Below are 19647 nucleotides of genomic sequence, written 5' to 3' on the forward strand. Positions count from 1 at the left end.
GACAGAACATGTCTGTCAAGCTCTCAGATGTGTCAATCATAAGAGCGGGAATGTGTGGGCAGGAATTAGAGGTGGGAACCGGCGGGTCCCTGGCGATATGATGTTATATTAATATTTGGGTTACGATACAAATATACTGCATATACAATCCTTTATATATACTGACTACTGATATTTATTTTCATTCATCTACGTTGGGCTTAAATTGATGAGTTCACAAAAAAAATCTGCGATCATTTACTCACCCTCTTGTCATTTCAAACCTGTTTGACTTTCTTTCTTCTGCTTTCTAACCGAACAGCACTGGCCCCCATTCACTTCTATTGTATGGACACAAAACCAATTCAAGTGAATGGGTGCCAGTTAACAACATTCTTTAAAATATCTTCTTTTGTGTTCGGCGGAAGAAAGAAAGTCATGCAGGTTTGAAATGACTAGAGGGTGAATAAATGGTGACAGAATTTTCATTTTGGGGTGAACTAACCCTTTAAAGCTGTAGTATATTTTGCCTTCTCACAGATTTGCTCTAAATTGTGGCCCGTGACATTTAAATATATTCATTTAGAAAATGTAACAAAAAATATAAATTCTTAGTGCGAGAATATCAATACAGTATCATGAGCTAAAAAAACAGTATGAATTGACAAATTTGTCCCACACCCTTATTAAGACTTCCACATACTGTACATGCAACAACGGCATGCTCACGCACGCTAAAACGCACACAGCTGCTTTTGGCACACGAGCATGTATGAATATGCATAGTGGAACGCTCTGGTAAAACATGGGAGGAGGAGAAATCAAATTCGTGTGATTTCCACAGCTGCCAAACAGTGAGCAAAAAGCACAAAGCCAAATTGTTATGTTTAACGCGGCGGGAGAAGAACACGTAGTCTACTGCTCACCCAATTAGTAAGTTCAAGTCAAATAATCAACAACTATTAACTATTTGTCACAATGAAACTAAAAACTATTTCCGTATTTGTTTGATATCAATTGATTACATCAATGTGTTGCATTACATAATAAATAAGAAAACAGGAAGGAGAATCATGTAGGAGATATAGATTTTTTTCATTGTTTTGCTAAAAACGCATTGTGTACACTAGCAAATTATAACCTAAAAAAGAGAGGCTAAAATATAATAAATAAGTCTTATAATAGCCTTACTAGTCATATATCAAAGTTGACAGATAGTGTAGCTTTTTAATGATAGCTTCTTAATCTGGAGAAGAAAGCAAAAGACGTGGAGCGCACTAGCGCTAACGCTAGAACTCCTTTGTGATCTCGCTTCAATTTTCCGCCGGCTAACGCGGAGTCTGATAAAGGTTAATGCACGACTCTCTCTTCATTATTCAAAGACGTCATCAATCTTTGAAGAGGGGTGGAAAAATAATAAAATAACAACGGCACTTAAAATAATCTGCCTCAATTCCATAATTAATCTCCTCCAACTTTTCTGACAATTACGATGTTAATTAACCCAAAATTCCCTCCATGGCGATGGGGAGAGACATTCGATCCGCCTTTTCAGTCTCACATGCAGCATCTATCTCGACCATCAGTATTTTAGGAGAGGAGGAGAGAGAGCGGATGGGTGATGAAAGGGGAGAGATCTCAGCGTGGTCCAAATTGGATTGTGTTGGTCTGAGATTGGGCAGGCTGGATGCAGTTAGGCTGTGAATGAATGGTGAAGGGTCAGGTGAGATGGGAAAGAGAATAGGTGCATGGGCAGAATCAGGGTTGAAGGTGAAATCAGGGTAGTTATTAGAGGAATAATTGGGTGCTAAGCACTTTCGTGCACTTTACACGAAGGAGAAAATGAACATGACACCGCAAGGCGCTTAGATTAGATTGCTAACTAAAAAAAGAAAGAAAGAGAAAAATACATGAATGCTCAGACTGCACATACGCAATGTGTTTTGGTACCTTTCTTAAGACAGATGCAGACTGCTCAGTAGGACTAGAAGAATATATCAGGCGCCTCGGCTCCAGTATCAGCTGTCAAGGCTGGGGAAGGCTGGGAAGTTGCTGAGGCTCAGAGCATTGCGCCATTTGTTCTGTGAAATTACTCACAGGCCCAGCTCGTTAATCTACACTACAGTGTGCTTCTGCAGCAATTATTACTTAAAGAATAACAACACCAAGGGAGGAAGCATATAAAACAAGTACAGAGGAACCGTTCAGTTAAGCTCATATACTGCAGCCAGGGCAACTAGCCAAAGAAACAAACAAGCAATGGAAAATATCATCCACCTGGAGCACATCTAAAAAGTTCCACCCAGTGCTCTCTACATTCCTGAAAAACACAATTAAGTCATCAAGACCTTTTGGATTTATTACCCTAGCTAACCTTGCTCTGGTTCTCCACTCAAGCCTTTAGCGAATATGGGACAGATGGGTTCATATTCTAATTGCAATGTGTCAATAACACCCCCTCCACAAGCACACGTTTCAAAAAACACAACAAGCACCAAAGAAAAAAATGTGTAATTGTCCACGACAAGCTTCAAGAATTAAATGAAGGGGAATGAAAGGGAACCTAATTGTTTGTTGGCCTTTCCTGAAGGAGCGAGACCTGCAGTCCTGGTCTCGGCTGCATGGTGAAGAGTTAACAGAGCAATCAGACCTGCAGCCGAGGCCTCAGCTGCGTAGTCAAGTGTTAAACAATGGAACAGCTGTTGAGAGCGATGTCTGCACTTCCAGAAATAGAGCTGTTCATTTCACCTGTCTGTCTCACACCTGTGTGCAGGGAGTGAGAGATTGTGCCGGGGCAGACTACGGCAGCAAATAAGGGTAGGAAAGCAGGAGAAGTGACGGGCAAACAGCCAAACACGCAAACACACGCACACACACACACACACACACACACACACACACACACACATGAACACACGTACACGCACGCACACTGGCAGAGGAAACAGTTTAGCGGACTTACCGATCATGTGATTGGCAACGTGGATCTGTATCTCTCGTTCCGTCTCGAAAGTCATTTGGCATTTTATGCACTGATACGTCTTCTTCTACAAGGGAAAACAAAGGATTGGGATTCACATTGAACAGGCTTTTTTAAATCTCCACACACTCAGACACCAGGCAGAGATTCTCCTATCTGTTACATTGAACTGAGACAAAAGCACAGGTAAAGATTGAGCGTCCCTGGAAGTTCACTGTCAATATCTAGTGAAGCGAACAGCTTGTACAATAGCCCAGCAGGATGAGGCTGCTGAACCCTCTGGGGCCAGTAGTAATGTAGCCATGAATTCACACATCTCTCTTTGACTCAGAACACTTTGGGAACACGGGGAACTTATACAGTAAAAACACTGCCAGAAAATGGTTGCTGGCAATGTCTCCTCTTTTCAAAAGAAATTGCATAAAAAAATTCTTCTTTGAACTGCCAAAAGAAAAGAGATAATAGGAAAAGAAACAAGGTAGAGACAGAACACACATTGGAGAACTAGAGAGAAAAACTCAAATGATCTAAGTATCCTAAGCAAATACACAACCATTTTGTAATATAAAATTATGTCAAAAGGCCTGGTGCTTGTTGACAATGGTTAAGATATTTGAAGGATCCAACTGACAAAACAAGAAAAGAATACATTTTAATATCCTGTCAAGCTAAAGAACATTGAACTGAAAGAGAGAGTAAAGATAACATACAGTGGCCTTTAAAAGTACTTGGACACCTGAAGGAACAGTTCACCAAATAATGATAATTTACTCACCCTCAGATTGTTCCAAACCTGAATAAATGTCTTTGTTCAGCTTAACACAAAGGAAGACATTTGGAAGAATGTCGGTAACCAATGAATGAATGATGCATTTATATAGCGCTTTATTGTGTATTGCTGTACACCCAAAGCCTTTACAATCATATGAGGGGGGTCTCTCCTCAACCACCACCAGTGTGCAGCATCCACTTGGATGATGCGACGGCAGCCACCAAACAGATCTCATCCCCATTGACTCCCACAGTATTTGTTTTCCCTACTATGGCAGTAAGTGGGGGGTAAAATCTGTTAGGTTACTGACATTCTTCCAAGTATCTTTCTCTGTGTTCATCAGAACAAAGAAATGTATACACATTTGGAACAACTCGAAAGTGAGTAAATGATGACAGAATTTTCATTTTTGGGTGAAGTATCACTTTAACTGTTTAAAAGTGTCCAGACTCACTCAAGTGTATCATAAGGGTGAGGTTTTGCCACTTACTTTAGGGATAGGTGAAGCATCTGTAACTTTCTTGGCTCCACTGGTCTCAGGGCTCATTTCTGGATGATCCATCTGAACATGGTTTTCCAGGTCGTCCACGGTCTCAAATTTTACTGCACACTCTGGGCACCGAAGTCCAGACGAGTTCTTCTCCCCAGCCTCTTGTGGGGTGACAACAACACTTGGGGACTGGCCATTTGTGCCCCGACTCATGCAGCCAGCGCAAAGACCATAAGGCAGGCCATTGACGTCTATCTTGACCAGCTCCTGCTTATTCCTGAAGTCTTTGAGACAAAGGGCACATTTATAAAGTTTGTAGGTCTGCAGCTGGCCATTGGGAGACGATGAGGCTGATCCTCCTCCTGCTCCACCACTGACGCTAGAGGAAGAGAGTTTCTGCATGTGAAAAGTTCCATGGATCTTTAGTTCCAATGTTGAGGTGACAGTTTGCATACAGACAACACAGCGGAAGCCTGTAAGGGAGTTCCTCAGGTCAGGGTGCATCTGGCAGTGCTCGATAAACTCCTCCTCACTCTGCAGGGGCATCTTGCAGATACGGCAGGTGCCTGTGTCCAAGCTCTTGCTGTGGGTGACCTTGTGCTCCGTGAGAGTAAGCAGTGAAGGGAAACGTTCACCGCAGATGGGACACATGTAGTGTTTTGCCGGGCCACGGTGTGTCTGGGCGTGTTCCCTCAAGCCATTCTCTGAAAAGAAGGTCCGCGAGCAAACATTGCACTTGTGGTTACCCTTAATGAAATCTGCCTTCTTTTTTCTTGTCCCTGCATCATCTTCGCCTGGTCTAATGTTGTGGTCTCTAAGGCGATGATTTTGGAGTAGAGACTCCATGGTATAGGCAGCACCGCAGATGTCACAGGCATACATTGGTTCTGAGGCATCCAGCTCCTCTTCGCCACCACTGGCTTCATGGCTGTTGGCCGTTTCCTGACCGCCTCCTTTCAAAAGCATGTTCTGCAAATCTGCCTGCTCAGCGGCTACAGTCGATCCTGCTGCTGAACGTTTAGAACTTTGAGTCACCCCGTTGGGTGTCCCATTTTGGCTCCCACCATTTCCATTGCCATTTCCTCCATCGAAAATGCAGTGCTTCTCTCTGAGATGTCTCTCTAACAGGGCAATAGCCTGGAAGGCCTTCCCACACAAGCGGCAGTTATACTTTTTACTGTGGGTAGTGATGTGGCACTGTAGTTCTACTTCCGTGCCAAAGGACTCACCACAAAATATGCACTTCCGTGCTTTTCCAGTTGCCGCTGGTCCAGTGGAATGACCCAAATGACTGTGCTTCACATGTAACTGCAGGTCACTCTCTTTCCGGAAGTCCCAAGCACATGCAGTGCAACGGTACATTTTCTTCTCGTTGCTATGCTTGACAGCCAGGTGAACTTGGATGGACACCTTGGAATCAAAGACTTCTTGACACAGCGTGCAGTGGTACAGCACAAAGGTATGCATGTCTAACAAGTGCTTTTGTAGATCATCAACAGAAGAGAACTGTTTGTCACAGCTCTCACAAACATATTGTGTGGAGGTGGTGGTGTAGTGAATAGTCAAGTGCTGAAGCAATGCCTCTTGGGAATCAAAGTCCTCTTTGTTGCACTGCGGGCATGACTGTCTCCTCAGCAGCAGTTCCAGATGGGACTTGAGATGGGCTTGGAAACCCTCAAAGCTATTGAATCGAAGGTCACACTGATTGCAGGGATAGTCTCCATTAGCAACAGCTGGAGTAGTATCCCCAGTTACTCGATGGCGTTTAGGGGAGGATATCTCCACATCGGATGAGGCCGGGCTCAAGTCTGCCACTTTGACTTTGCGCTTGTTATTGGCAAGTGGGATGTTCTTATGATTTTCCTTAATGTGTTTAGTGAGTTTGAGGAGAGAGCCAAAGATGGGAGAGTTGGTGCAGTAGGGGCAAGAGTACACCTCCATGAAAGACTGTGAGGGCTGTAAAACCGGGGACTCCATCTTAGTTACTCCACTACCACTGTTGCAATGGGTCTGCTGAATGTGCTCGGTGAGGGACGATTCTGTAAGAAAGCCCATAGAGCACTGGTTGCAGAAGAAAGCATGGTTGCCCTCCAAAGTGGTGGATCCAGCAACCACACCTCCACGTAAGCAGTGAGAAACACGGATGTGCTCTTGCAGGCTGTTTATGTCTGCAAACATGTCAGGACAGTAGTTGCAATGAAAGGCTGAAATGTTACTGAACTGCAGAAGGGGAAAGTTAGATGCAGAGCTCCCGCTGGATCGATGTGCTTTGCGAACATGCTCATTGAGGTTATAGAGAGTAGGCAGGGTTTCCAGACAGAACTGGCAGGTGTGGCTCTGCTGAGGTTTGTCTGCATGGATGGTCTTCAGATGAATCTCCAGGACAGCCAGGCTGTTAAAATCTCTCTTTGAGCAATATGGACAACTGTAGGTCACTTTGCCTGACCAGCTTCCGTCATCATGGTCAGAAGATGGGGCAAGCTTACGTCTGCTCTGTCCAGGTTTCAGGGTGGAGTCTGGGGTCGATCCTCTCTCCAAGGAGGCACTGGAATCAGGCGTAGCACTGCTCATAGATGCCACGCTACCCAGGACTGGGTCAGGACTGGCACTATGGATGCTGGAGTCCGGCTGTCGGTGACTGTCAAGATGGCAATAGACGTCCTCTACAGATGAGAACTGCTCAGCACACATTGGGCATTTGTGTTTCTTGTTGGCGTGCGTTCTGTCAATATGAGTGAGCAGAGTGCCTTCATCGGTGAAGATTTCAGGGCAGTGGATGCATTGCAGTTCTGCACGGTCTGAGAGCTGCGGGTGCTGCGTCAGTACATGTTTTTCAAGTTCATCTGTCTGACTGAACGTTTCCTCACAGTAATCACACATGTACAGATCCTGGTCCTGGTCAGCTACGTCACTGTTAGACCCATCACGTTTCCCCTGATCTTTCTTTGCCAGATGTTCCTTGTTCTTCCGATGCGCTTGCATGTGGCTCTGCAGAGAGGAGGTGGAGGAAAAGCCCCGCTTGCAAATGCTGCATTTGAATGGTTTGCTGGAGCTGTGCGTCTTGAGGTGGATCTTAAGATGATCGCTTCGTGAAAAAGCTGCCTCGCACTCCTGGCAGCTGTACTTTTTGTCACCGGTGTGCAGCTTGACGTGGCGATCTCGGCTGCGTTTATGTTTGAACAAACGACTGCAGAAGGTGCACTTGAAGGGCAGCTTGTCACTGTGGATCTGCTCGTGGCGCTTCAGGTAGCTGAGGCGACTGAAGGACTTGTCGCAGAACTGGCAGGGATAAGGCAGGCCAGAGCCCCCTTCTTCCTCCCCTGTGCCCATGCCCATATCGCAGCAGCCATCCCCTAGCATCTGTGACGGCGATGCCACGTCTTTGCTAGAGGGAGAGGACGCCACCCAGGAGAGCCCCGGGTCATCATCACCATCTGCAATGCAAAACACAGACAGAATTAAAATGTTAAAGAGGCAGACAAAATATCAAAATAGAAGCAAAGAACTAAAGACGGCAAACCCCAAAGGAATGGAGAAATAAGGACAAAGATGTATTTTTTATCCTCTTATCCTCCCACAGCAAACAAGCTCATCCCCATATCCCCCAGATTTGGATCTGCTTTATCGTATTTTCATTATGGTTACCAGATTGAAAAGCTTCTCAAAATTGATTAGAACAAATTCAAAAAGGAAGGGCCTCTTACTGGACAATGCATACAAAATCAAAACACAGTTTTTTTCTGTTGTTTGTTCATAAACCCTGGCCGGGTCTAGATTAACTCACACATACAAAGATATACAAAGCGGGATTGTTCTTAATTCTGTCCTGCTTTATGCAATCTGATGGGGCCTGACACAGTCCACACATCATCTATTTAGCATCTTAACCAGCAGCCTCCAAAGAAAACCGAGGGAGAGAGCTCATGACTTATTGAGCAGGGATGCTGCAAGCACAGAGTCCCACTGCGGCTCAGACAAACACAGAATTTTCTATCACTGCACTGTTTGTTTGCTTTATTTTCACTAAGTTGTATGTTCATTCTTAATGTGCTGAAAAAAGCCTCTGGTATAACAGATTCCTACAACAACAAAAAACTGTAAGTGTACAGAGGATAACACTAACTCCACATCCCCAAAAACTCCATCTGTACTCACAAGCCAAAGAAGAATGGCCTCTAATACTGCGTTTTCTAATTAGAAATGAAAACCCCACTGAAACAGAGTCACAAGACCTAACGTGCTGGGGAAAAGAAAAAGAAAAAAGAACAAAGAAAAGTGCATCACCTCAGCGTGTATTGTATAAACTAATAACTTCAACTCCATATGGCAGTTGTAGGATTTTACTTCCACCCACTACTCCCCCATTACACAAAGGTGAGCACAGCAGAATTTGTAGAAAATAAATTCAAGTGATGAATCGATCCACTTTAAAATGTAGGTGCTGTGCAGAACAAATAAATCTCCATGGGGGTTTGTGGGAAGAAATTTGTAAAACCATGAATTATGAATTTGGCTCAAAGCAAGAAAATGAATTCAAAGTAAGTAAAGAAAAAAGTTAAAAATAGAGATATTAGTAAAGGAGTAGAACGAGTGTGACAGAGCACGACTTACGCGGAAGGACAAAAAATGAGCAGAAAAGCAAATGAAGGAACCTGACAGAATACAGTATATCTGTGAAACGTATAAGTCTATAAAGCTTCTTGCCACCTTGTGACCTTTTTGTGTTTATTTACATGTAAAGCCAACAGGATGGCAATTATGTTTTCATAATGTACTGGGAGTAAACATCAAAACTAAAGTCTTTAAGAGTGTCTAAACATTTTTAATCCAAACATTTTGTGCAAATGTCGGCAAACCAAAGAGTTGAATAACAGCAATCCACTTCAACTCTTTAGCCACCCCTCCTTCAACTACAGCACACCCTCCTCGCTGTTATGTTCTCACGCTTTTGTGCCCGTGTCAGGATAAGAGTCATCTCAACACAACCTAAAACCCGTGCAACACGGGAGAGAAAGTGTTGCAGTGGCCCAATGAAAGAGCGAGGATGAAAAGGCCGTAAGGGACTTAACCATGGTGAATTCTTTGGCTGCACAATAAGACCGTGGCCCCTGACAGGTCTTTCTGTGATCCAGCCACTGTGGAGGTGAGAGGGGCAGGGTGTGGAGATGACGGTGAGGGGGGAGGGGGTGTGCCGACTGACAGGTAGGCCATCCTGCTGAGACACAGATATGTACCACAGTGCAAGAGATACAAAGAACCACTTGCCAGAGTTCAGAGCCAGAAAAAAAGGAGTGGAAAAAAGGCAGAGGACAGAAAAGAACAGAACATAAAAGAAGAATATAAACCTCCTGGCACATGTGGTCATTCTGGCGAATTATAAATCTATTAATGCTAATGCAATCCCTCTGACTGCGACAGAATGTGAGAAATCACTTTTGAGAAAGAGGGAGATTATAGTCATTAAATAGCCTTAATCCTCAGAAGTGTGGCTGTTGGAAAATGGAAGATCACATGGCTTTTAGGGGGCTTTTGTCATCCGTCCGCCGGGGGACTTGGCAAGAGCGCTAAACAGAGTAAGAAATTTCAATGAAAAGTTAAATTTGAAAAGAAACAGAAAGAAAAGTGAGGGGGGAGCGAGAGAGAACGAAAAAAAGAACTGGCGGCCGGAACGGGCGCTAAGCACGCGGGCTCCTTCAGCGCTAGCTCCTCTCGCCCGCTCATTCCACATTTACAGGCTTGACTGAACGGCCCTCCCTCCTCTTTTAGGATTTCTCTTTCTCTCTCTGACAGCTTGTTTCTCACTTGTTCCACATTCTGTCCCCAAACTTTCTTTCATGTTGTGACTCATTACCGAATTAACAGGCTGCTCTGGTGGTTGCCCCTGGCGCTGGCCTACTCCTCCCCAGCCTGTCCCATGTGGAGGGGTGGAGCACAGGATGGAAGGCTATAGCGAGGGAGGAAAGAATGGGAAGACAGCACTGGCAAAAGGACACATTCTGATGTCCAGGGTTGGGCCTGCCACCCTGCCTCGAACAGGGCCTGGTAATTGGGACCATGATAAAATAAACACATGGTGATAGAAGCGGCCACCCCAGTACCTAATCTACAGATATTTCAAGAAGATTCAAGAGCAGACCCCCCTCATTCCCCAGATCCGTATGCCTCCACCAGACTGGACCACGCTGAACCACATCGGGCCAGTTAATGGGCTAGCCAAAGCGCTGGCATGCCGGGCCAGAAACATGGTGGAAGGCGGTAATGAAGACGCGCTCGGTCTGATGTCTGTCCTTTCCTCTTTATCAGACACAAGGACAGATAGCGGAGACAAAAAAGAGATCCCCTCCATCTCTCCAAACACCAAAGCAGAGCAGTGCTGTGGATTTTGTGAATGCCCCTACCAGCACGAGCCAAACGTCAGAGCCAAAACCGGCTAGTATGTTCATTAGAGCTTGGAGGCGTATATACAGCAGACCCAACACTTATGACATACAGCACTGCTGCTCCCCTTCTGGAACAACACACCATCCAAAAACAATACAGCAGGTCTACGATGATTAACACACTGAAATTTATACTACTTAGGAGACGGTGTTAAATATGCTCACTTTGACAACAACCAACACAAAGACTAAAGCACTTTTATATTCATTCTAGCATTCAAACATAATTTTAGCCCTATAGCTTGACAAGTGTAGGAAAACTTTCGGTTTTTACCTGATAAATCTTGCCATACATCTAACTTGGACAGCATTGCCATAATCTCACTTTGTATTAACTGGAATAGGTGAAACGCCAGCTACTAAATCACACTTTGCTTAAAAAATACCCTGAAAGTCCCTGTAAGTAAAAACAAACATTCTTCAAAGTGTAGTCATGGAAGGCCAGAGAGTTTGGCACCCAATAATCATTTATATTAAATCAGTTCATCACAGTCAGAATGATGTATGTTAGTGCTGGAAAAGCTTTAAACCCTGACATGCCTCTGCACAGCACAGATTTAAAAAAGGCTAGGTTTTCAAGTCTACTCTCAAAATCGATTGTGAATTGGGAGGAAAATGTTATCAGTGACCTGACACATCAACACAGTTATTCTTTTGAGCCTCAAGCTATGCAAACTATGATGGTAATGGGCAGCATATTTAATTTTGACACGAACACAAATAAGACTATGAGGGATAGACATACGGTCTATGTTCAATGGATAGACTTCATATCAAAGTGATAGTTCACCCAAAAATGAAAATTCTTGTATAATTTACCTTCATGTCATTTTAAACCTGTATGGTTTTCTTTCTTCTGCAAACACAAAAGAAGATATTCTGAAAAACGTTGATAACCAAACAATATTGGTCCCTATTGACTTCCATTGTATTGACAAAACACTGAGAAAGAAAGTCATACAGGTTTTAAATGACATGAGGGTAAATTAGTCAAAGTCAAAGTCTGCTTTTTGTAAATTCTGCCACATGTACATTACATACAAATTAATGACTACAACATTTAATTTTTTGGGTGAACTATCCCTTTAACCCTCACAGCCTAATTATAATTTGTCAAATTATATATACTAGCATCTGTACTGACAAAGGTCAAGAATAGTGAACAAACACAGTTTAATGGGTGTTGTTTAAAAGCAATACTAGAATCATGACCTAACTTTTCACCGTGTATAAACTTGTGTCTTATCACCTACTAACATTCCACATCCCGACCTCTCACCCCTCCTCTACCTCTTCCACCTTTAAGCCTGGCCCCCTGCCCAAACTTCCACCTATCCCAGCAGCCCCCAGGCCCCCTGCCCAGCTCACAGCCCCTTCCCTCTGGCCTTCTGCCCACAGCCCAGGGCAGGAGAGACACACTGTAGGGGGCAGAAAAACAACTTCCACCCCGAACTCCCACAGGGCAGCCCAGCATGTCGGCCAGACAGGCCTGAAGCAAGAGCCAGGGGAAAACAACTTCTAAAAGATCCTTCACTTATACAGTGTACATGGCTTGATTTTATAGGTCAGTGATTCTCAAATCGCTGTCTTTAACTTATACAATTTTAAAATCACAAAATTTTGATTTATTAACATTTTTTCATAAAACATAAAGGTATGGAAACACTGCTAGGTGCCTGATGTGTATATCTTCATTTGCTTATCTCTCGTGTACACTTTTCATGGCTTCTCACAGAGACCTCCCTCTTCCCTATCTTCCTTCCTCTCCCCTAGGCAACAACGCTGTCATAACCAAACACAACAGAGGACAAAGCTATGTTGCTAAGTTGGTAAGAAAGAGTGAGAGAGTAAGGCAGTACGAGGACAAGATAGGAGGGGGGGCGAGCGGCACACAGGAACTGACCACATGGCCAGCAGTCCTACGGGACCACAGTCTTTGAGACCAAACACCTGTTTACTGATACTGAAATACACACACAAACACACGCAATACAAACTTCTGTCTTTCTCCCCATACTGTTCTACCCTGTTCCTTTAGGTTTTTGATGCTGAAACACTCATGTACCCCACTGATGCTCAAGGGCCCGGTCTGTCAGGGGCCCAGTCCTAGTGGACACACAAACACACACATAAGCACAAACTTATGTTTGTTGTTCCTAACGGTCCCTGCTCCATCAAGCAGATACTCTCCAGTCTGTGCTTGCAAGACCCTTGGCACTGCTCTCGGTACCCTACAGGGGGCTCGAGGGACACAGTCTGTTAGGGGTCTTTTCCTAAAGGACACATGGATGCACGCAAACACATGCCAAGGTGATGTCATCGTGTAGGCAGTCTGTCAGGAATCATAATCCTGGAGGTAACCCATGTATTTACACTCATATATACCCTCACACACGTACACAATGCGGTGGCACATACACACAGGGGTGATGTCACAGGACAGGCTGTCTGTCAGGGGCCGGAATCCTAGAGGACACACACGCTTGCTGCCCACGGCCCATATGGAGTTGCTGGCGCCCAAAAGCGTCCGAGCAGCCGGATTCATTCCCAGGGCAGAAGGTGAGGGGCAGGGGGTTGGGAAGGCAAGGACAGCTGACAGCCTGCCCCATCTCCCCTCTGGCGACCCCCAGGTGAGGAAGGGGGGGGATGGAACGCGGCCTGGAGACTGACCACTCGCTCACCTCTAGAGACCACAGAAAACTGCACAGATGGGGGCAGTACTGTCATCACAACAAGATATATTAAAGAGAGCATTGGATATCCGAATCCAAACGGGAACCGGAAATGACCTGAGGTGGACTTGAACTTGTGTTGCACATGAGCACCACCAATGTGACAGATCACCAATGTGACGGATAGCTTTTGCTATTAACAAAAACTTATCGTCGCTAATCTATCTATAAAAGCCACTGTTCACCTCAGAAAATTATTTCTACTTAGTTTGTCACAGTAAAAAAAAACAGGAAATATGACTGTTGCCCCGTAGACGTCTATGAAAAGTAGATTTCTGTCTTTTTTGTTGTTTTTGCAAACTGAGGGGTGAATTTATTTGCAATGCTAATCTGACAGCATGCCACAGATGCTTAATTTATGCTTCATTTGTATTTACCTGCAACATTATTTTAAACAACATTTTGTGACGATAAAGTTGCTGCATACTCAACTAAAAGCCTCCAAACATTAATAACGTTTCAACGCTAAAAAGCCAGCGGTGTTTTAAGCAAGGATGATTTACACGCCAAGCATTTTTAGGGGTGCGGGGGTGAACCATAAGTACTCGGTATGTGTCAAACGGAGAGGGAAGGTGAGATGAAGGAGAGATAAAGACGGAGAGGGGTTGCGTGACGACAGGGGCACTGGCAGTGGTTAAGCTCCGTTTGACTCTTGTGTTGCTCAGCCTGCGCGAGCAACGGGGGCCCGAACTGTAAACAGCTGCAGATTAATTACATGTGAAGTGTACCAAAACAAGCCTCTTCACAACTCCAGCATCAGAAATGAGATGTTTGCCTTCAGACTCTCTCTTTTCTCAAAGTTTATATCACTTTGCTGTACTTTCCACGTTTGCCTGAATGCAAGTGTAAACCATAATGATGTCACTGAATGTTTGAGGTAAAAGTGGGTGTGTGGGAGTTGCTAACTAGCGTCACTAATAAGAACATGCAGTGACTGACAGTAATTCATTATACTGTTTTGGTGTAGTGTGACATACGGCTTTATATCTGAGTGATCTGAGGAATAATCAAACACGCTCTACTTGAGTTTATTTTAAAGCAACAAGAAAATGAGACTGATTGATTAATCAGTCATTGATTTATTTTCTATAATGTTAAAGACACAGTTAAAGGGATAGTTCACCCAAAAATGAAAATTCTGTCATAAATTACTACCATAGTTGGAAAGTTGGCTTTCCTAAATTCCTCAAAATATCTTCTTTTGTGCTCAACAAAACCAAAAAATTACACAATATTTTTTCTACTATGGTAGTCAATTGTGCCTCAGAACTGTTGGAAGCTTACATTCTTCCAAATAGCTTTTTTTATGTTCAACCGAACAAAGAAATTTATACAAGTTTGTAACAACTAGAGGGTGAGTAATTCATTACAGTATTTAAATTTTTGGGTGAACTATTCCTTTAAAGCTACAATACTTAAGTTTTGCCTCTTTATCACCATAAAATTGCAAGTTACTTTTTGGAGTTGTACTGTAAGCTACTTTTCTTTTTTAACATAGTGTAACTCCTACATCCTCCTTTTATAAACTGTAGCATGACTACTACTTTAAATTTTGAGTAGCTTTTAAAGCTTCAAAGCATAGCTTCCCCAACACTCATTTAATGTCTCTCTCATTCATTCTTTCTCTCTCTCCATCTATCTGTCCTCTGGTAGTCGTGTATGTCACGAGTTTTACTGGATGGGAGTGTACAGTTATAGTCAGGTTCCCGCTGAGTACCGAGTCAATGGGAAGCAGCTGCCTGCTTGGCCATGCAGGAAAGCTGCACTAAACAAGCACTTTGTTCTCTTCTAGAGCCCCACTTACACACACACACACACACACACACACACACACACAAACATCTACCTCACATAACCTAACTGCCTGGGACTGTGACTGTTGTTGAAAATGTGAACTTTAACGGAAGGAACCACATTGGCCAACCTGTATACACTCACTCAATAGATGGACGAACTGTCAGGATTACCTTCCATACCATTTAAATGGTCTGACATCCACACATACCAGATAAAGAAACCAAACGTGTATAGTAAAGACAAACTGAGAGCCTATATACATCATTAGATGCTTATATGTACTCACAGTGGCGAACGGTACCAAATGCAACTACTTGACACACTTGACACATAACATGAACCTACTCACTGTTTTCTCTCCCCAAGTCTACTAATGCACTTATGAAAACTGTAGAAACAGCAACGGCAAACAGTTTCCTTTATGTTTAGTCTCTGGTCGTTGGCTAACTGCTAATAAAGTTAGCTTATATATGCGCTAATACGGGAAAATAACCTAACTTGTTCCCCCGTTGTTGTGATTAGGTGGGCAAACATGATACGTTTTTAGACACATACCCAAACCATAATCCATACCAACAAAAGCCAAGAGTTTATTTAACTTTAAGTGATATAAAGTGTACAGTGAAAACGCCAGCATTTTTGATGACCATTTCTACTGGTCCGCTCGTTTTATTGTGTTTAACTACAGCTGTCGTCGGTGTTTTTGTTTGGCAATGGCAGCAGGTATGTGTTGAAATATCAAATTGAAGACTGTATTCTGTCGATTGTGGCACTAAACAATACAACAAGATGATATTTTAAACTCCTTATGTAGCCGAATCTGTGATGGTTTGTATTGGCCGCCTCCAGATTTCCCTTTGGTTTGCCTCCAGCTAGTGCCGTGACGTAATTGTGACGTCGGCCGTAAAGGGTCTATATTATGACCCTCTGTTGTTGAGATCATGTGTTTATAAGTGGGTAATGGAGAGTGCATGTGTATAACAGATGGTAGAAAATAGAGGCAGAAGGTGAATGTGTATCAATGTGTCTCTGATCATTTTTACTGTATCCACCTGTCTGTATCTTCCTATGATCTGTGGCAGTCAGGGCTTAACCAATCACAAATCACACACTGTATTCTGCCTCTTGGTTCTCTTTGATCAAACGCAAGCTGAAGAGGATTTGGGTTAAAGCTCACCTGCCCCTCCTGTTAACACACAGCGACCCTTTAACCTCTAAATTATCATCACACTATACAGACCGTCTAACACATAAGGCCTATTTTACACATAACAACAGTAACTTCACAGCAAAATCGGCAGTGTTAAAAAGGGTCAAATTAAATCTCACAATGTTTATACAATCCACACTTTGAGAGTGTGGATTATATATACACTGTGAGTGTTAATTTGACCTTTTTAACACTGGCGATTTTACTGTGTTGTAAATTGTTCAGACAAACTGTTAAAACTCAAAACAAGCTCTACAGGCATTCTCATAGTTATAAATAGTAGAAAATCAGACTTTAACAGGATAGCATATTTTAACACTAGACAAATTACACCAATGATACTTAATTAAAATACAAAAACAAGAGGCCTGGTGAGTCTAAGACTTTTAGGAAACCATGACACGGACAGTCAGAAAGTGTGTATGATATATCTGGTGTATGAAGAGGTTTAGTATCTGACCATCCATCTTTTCCCTGAACTCAATCAGCTAAACCTCATTGTTAAAAATAGTAATTGTGCCCGCAGGCTCCCGTGCTACAGGAGGAGGCTAATGGAAAGCTCTTAATGCTATCTAAAACATAACGTGTGTACACCCTCCCATTCACGCCACCAAATTTAGCCGACACAGTGCCCATTGAAAGAAATGGGGCACATGCACCTTCCAATTTTTGAGCCTAGCACATCTGAAATATAACTTCTAATATATAAACATGAATGTACAAAATGAACATGCATCTTTTTTTAGGTCAGTCAAATTAAGCCAAACTTTCCTTACTTAGTTAATGTACTCAGAAATCTCAATTGAAGGCTCTGAAAGAGCCAGGATTATTGATCCTCGGCATTACAGATATGCTGAAAATGTTTTAACAATTAACTGTTAGCACAAGGCCCAAATTCAGTGTAAAACTGCAGTGTGACTATAATAGCCATCGCTCTTAGCTTAACATATAACTGTCTCGGGGGCCTGACAGGTTAAGCACCTTATTTCTGATGAGTGTTTAATCCATCTCAAGCCTTCAAACAAGTGCTCCCAGCTGACGAGTTGATGCTACAATAATCCACTTATACCTGCACAAACCCACAGTGAAGAAGATGACCATTGGAGCCGTGTAGGGCACTGCTGTGTAACTCTGAGGGCTATGTCCGAATCAAATGCCAAGTCAATTTAAAGGGTTCCTTATTTCAAAGGAGAGAGCGATGAAAGTTGAGGGAGAGAAAGGAGGAACATGATTGGGACATGACACAGGATGAATAAGCTATCACCTCTTATGTGTCACATGCATGTGAGCAGACTGAGCACTAGGGCGTGAATATCGCCTCCTGCAGTCAGCTGAGTGTACTGCTGATGACAACTCAAAGTAAGTGAGTGATATTGGAATAAAAATCATTAAAACAACCAGAGTGGGGAAAACTAAATATAACGTGTCAGGCAAAGGATAATGTATAGTCAGCCATTTATTACTGCAATATAAGCCCAGACAGAACAATCTAGGTAACATTACTACAAAACAGCTGACTGGACAATATCCCTCTTATAATTTGGACCTACTTACCAAATAAAGCACAAATAACATGTCTTGCCTTGAAACAGTCAATAATACAGTTTATGGGACATTACTCTAAAATATCTAAATGCAGAATGCCGCCACTGACCCACAGTCAAGCAGGGAGCCATGTAATAATACATAATACCATTCTTCATTAAATTTAAGTTATGAGGGGACAAGTAAGGAGGAACATGGAACTGGGGGGGGGGTTGGGGGCCACTGGGTGCCTCATGAGCCTGCATCGCCCAAGGGACCCTCTACACATGCAGAAAGAGGCAGGTACCTCCTGCCCATGCTGCCACAGTGGGAGCTCTCGGCCCTCCGGGGACCTCTAGAACTGAGAGGAACACCTGGACCTGCCATTAGTCACACAGACATACGGCGAGCCGGAGATCCACAGAGACAGACATCCATACACGCACACACACACACACGAACTACACAAACACGTGTAATGCACAAACAGTCGAGTAAACAGGAACTATCACACATGACGTTAATACACAAATCTGACTAAGAAATACACCCACAAGAGTTAATGAAAAGGTGTCATGAATATTAAGAGGCATAAAAATACAGGGCGCAGGCACTATAAAAAAACACAACAACACACACGTTCATGCACGCAGACACACACACACGCTGCGAGGCAGAGTGAAGGAGACACCTGGACAGCAATGTGGTGAATAAGGACAGGATAATTACTGTGGTATTAAATGGTGCGCTCCCCAGGGCGACACCAGAGCACCCAGCCGGGGTTCAAGGACACGGGGAGAACTGCACCTCACCACTGTCATTACAACAGCATGCACTGTCTCTCTGCCTGTCTTCTGCTCAACCTCTCTCTCTCTATCTCTCTCTCACACACACACACACACGCTCACATACAGCACATATAAACACGAACATCTGCACCTTACCACTGTCATTACAGCAGCACACACTGTTTCAGACTGTCTCGCTCTTCTTTCTCACATACCCACAAACATACAAACACGAACAGCTGCCCTTAAAGTGATAGTTCACAAGTAAGGAAAGAAACTTTTATAAAAAGATATCATTTCTCTTTTAGATGGAACACGGAAACAGATGATTTATGCAAAAGCATAAAAGCAGCTGCTTTCATATATATCATTTTACTAATATATTAATACATTCATATTTTTCCTTTGTTTTCTGTGGAAAAAGGGTAAGTAAATGATGATAAAATGATCATTTTGGGGTAAGCTATTTTGTGTCCGCTGACCTTAAGCATAAGAAAGTACACATATGCTCAAAAACATACAGCGATAAAGTGAGAGAGATAAATCCTAACCTGAGTCAAACTACCAAAAAAAAAACTCTTTCAACAAACAAACGCTGAACTCACAACGGCCCCCTGTCTGGGATCTGTTAACAAACGCTGATCTCTGGGCCATACCCACGCCCGCTCTGATAGCATCTATCAGATTTGAGCTTTCTTAGAAACTCAGACCCGCACCGAAACGCTATGTGGCGTGGCAATTAGCCCAAAAGAATAGCCATATCATGCCACAGCGAATCGCAAATCAACCCAGCATTATGCTAACAATGCCATTACTTTACAAACAAACACAACCCCCACTTCCACACACGCGGGAGGCTATGGATCAGTGCTCGGCGGGACACTCACTAAACAACGGACAATGCGCGACCGCCAACAGGTGAGGGCCGCTTATTC

General features: G+C 43.4%; 1 protein-coding gene across 2 annotated transcripts in view; it reads right to left on the reverse strand.

Annotated features, from left to right (window-relative positions):
- Positions 1-19647, reverse strand: part of znf423 (zinc finger protein 423) — a 144314-nt gene that overhangs the window by 67751 nt on the left and 56916 nt on the right. For both annotated transcript variants that reach the window (XM_057347487.1, XM_057347488.1), the window contains exons 4-5: positions 4222-7655; positions 2942-3026 (exon numbers count right to left, since the gene is read on the reverse strand). In XM_057347487.1, the coding sequence (XP_057203470.1) occupies positions 2942-3026; positions 4222-7655 (3519 nt within the window). The remainder of the gene's footprint in view (positions 1-2941; positions 3027-4221; positions 7656-19647) is intronic.

This window comes from Triplophysa rosa, linkage group LG12 (assembly GCF_024868665.1).
Source record: "Triplophysa rosa linkage group LG12, Trosa_1v2, whole genome shotgun sequence".
Lineage (NCBI taxonomy): Eukaryota > Metazoa > Chordata > Actinopteri > Cypriniformes > Nemacheilidae > Triplophysa > Triplophysa rosa.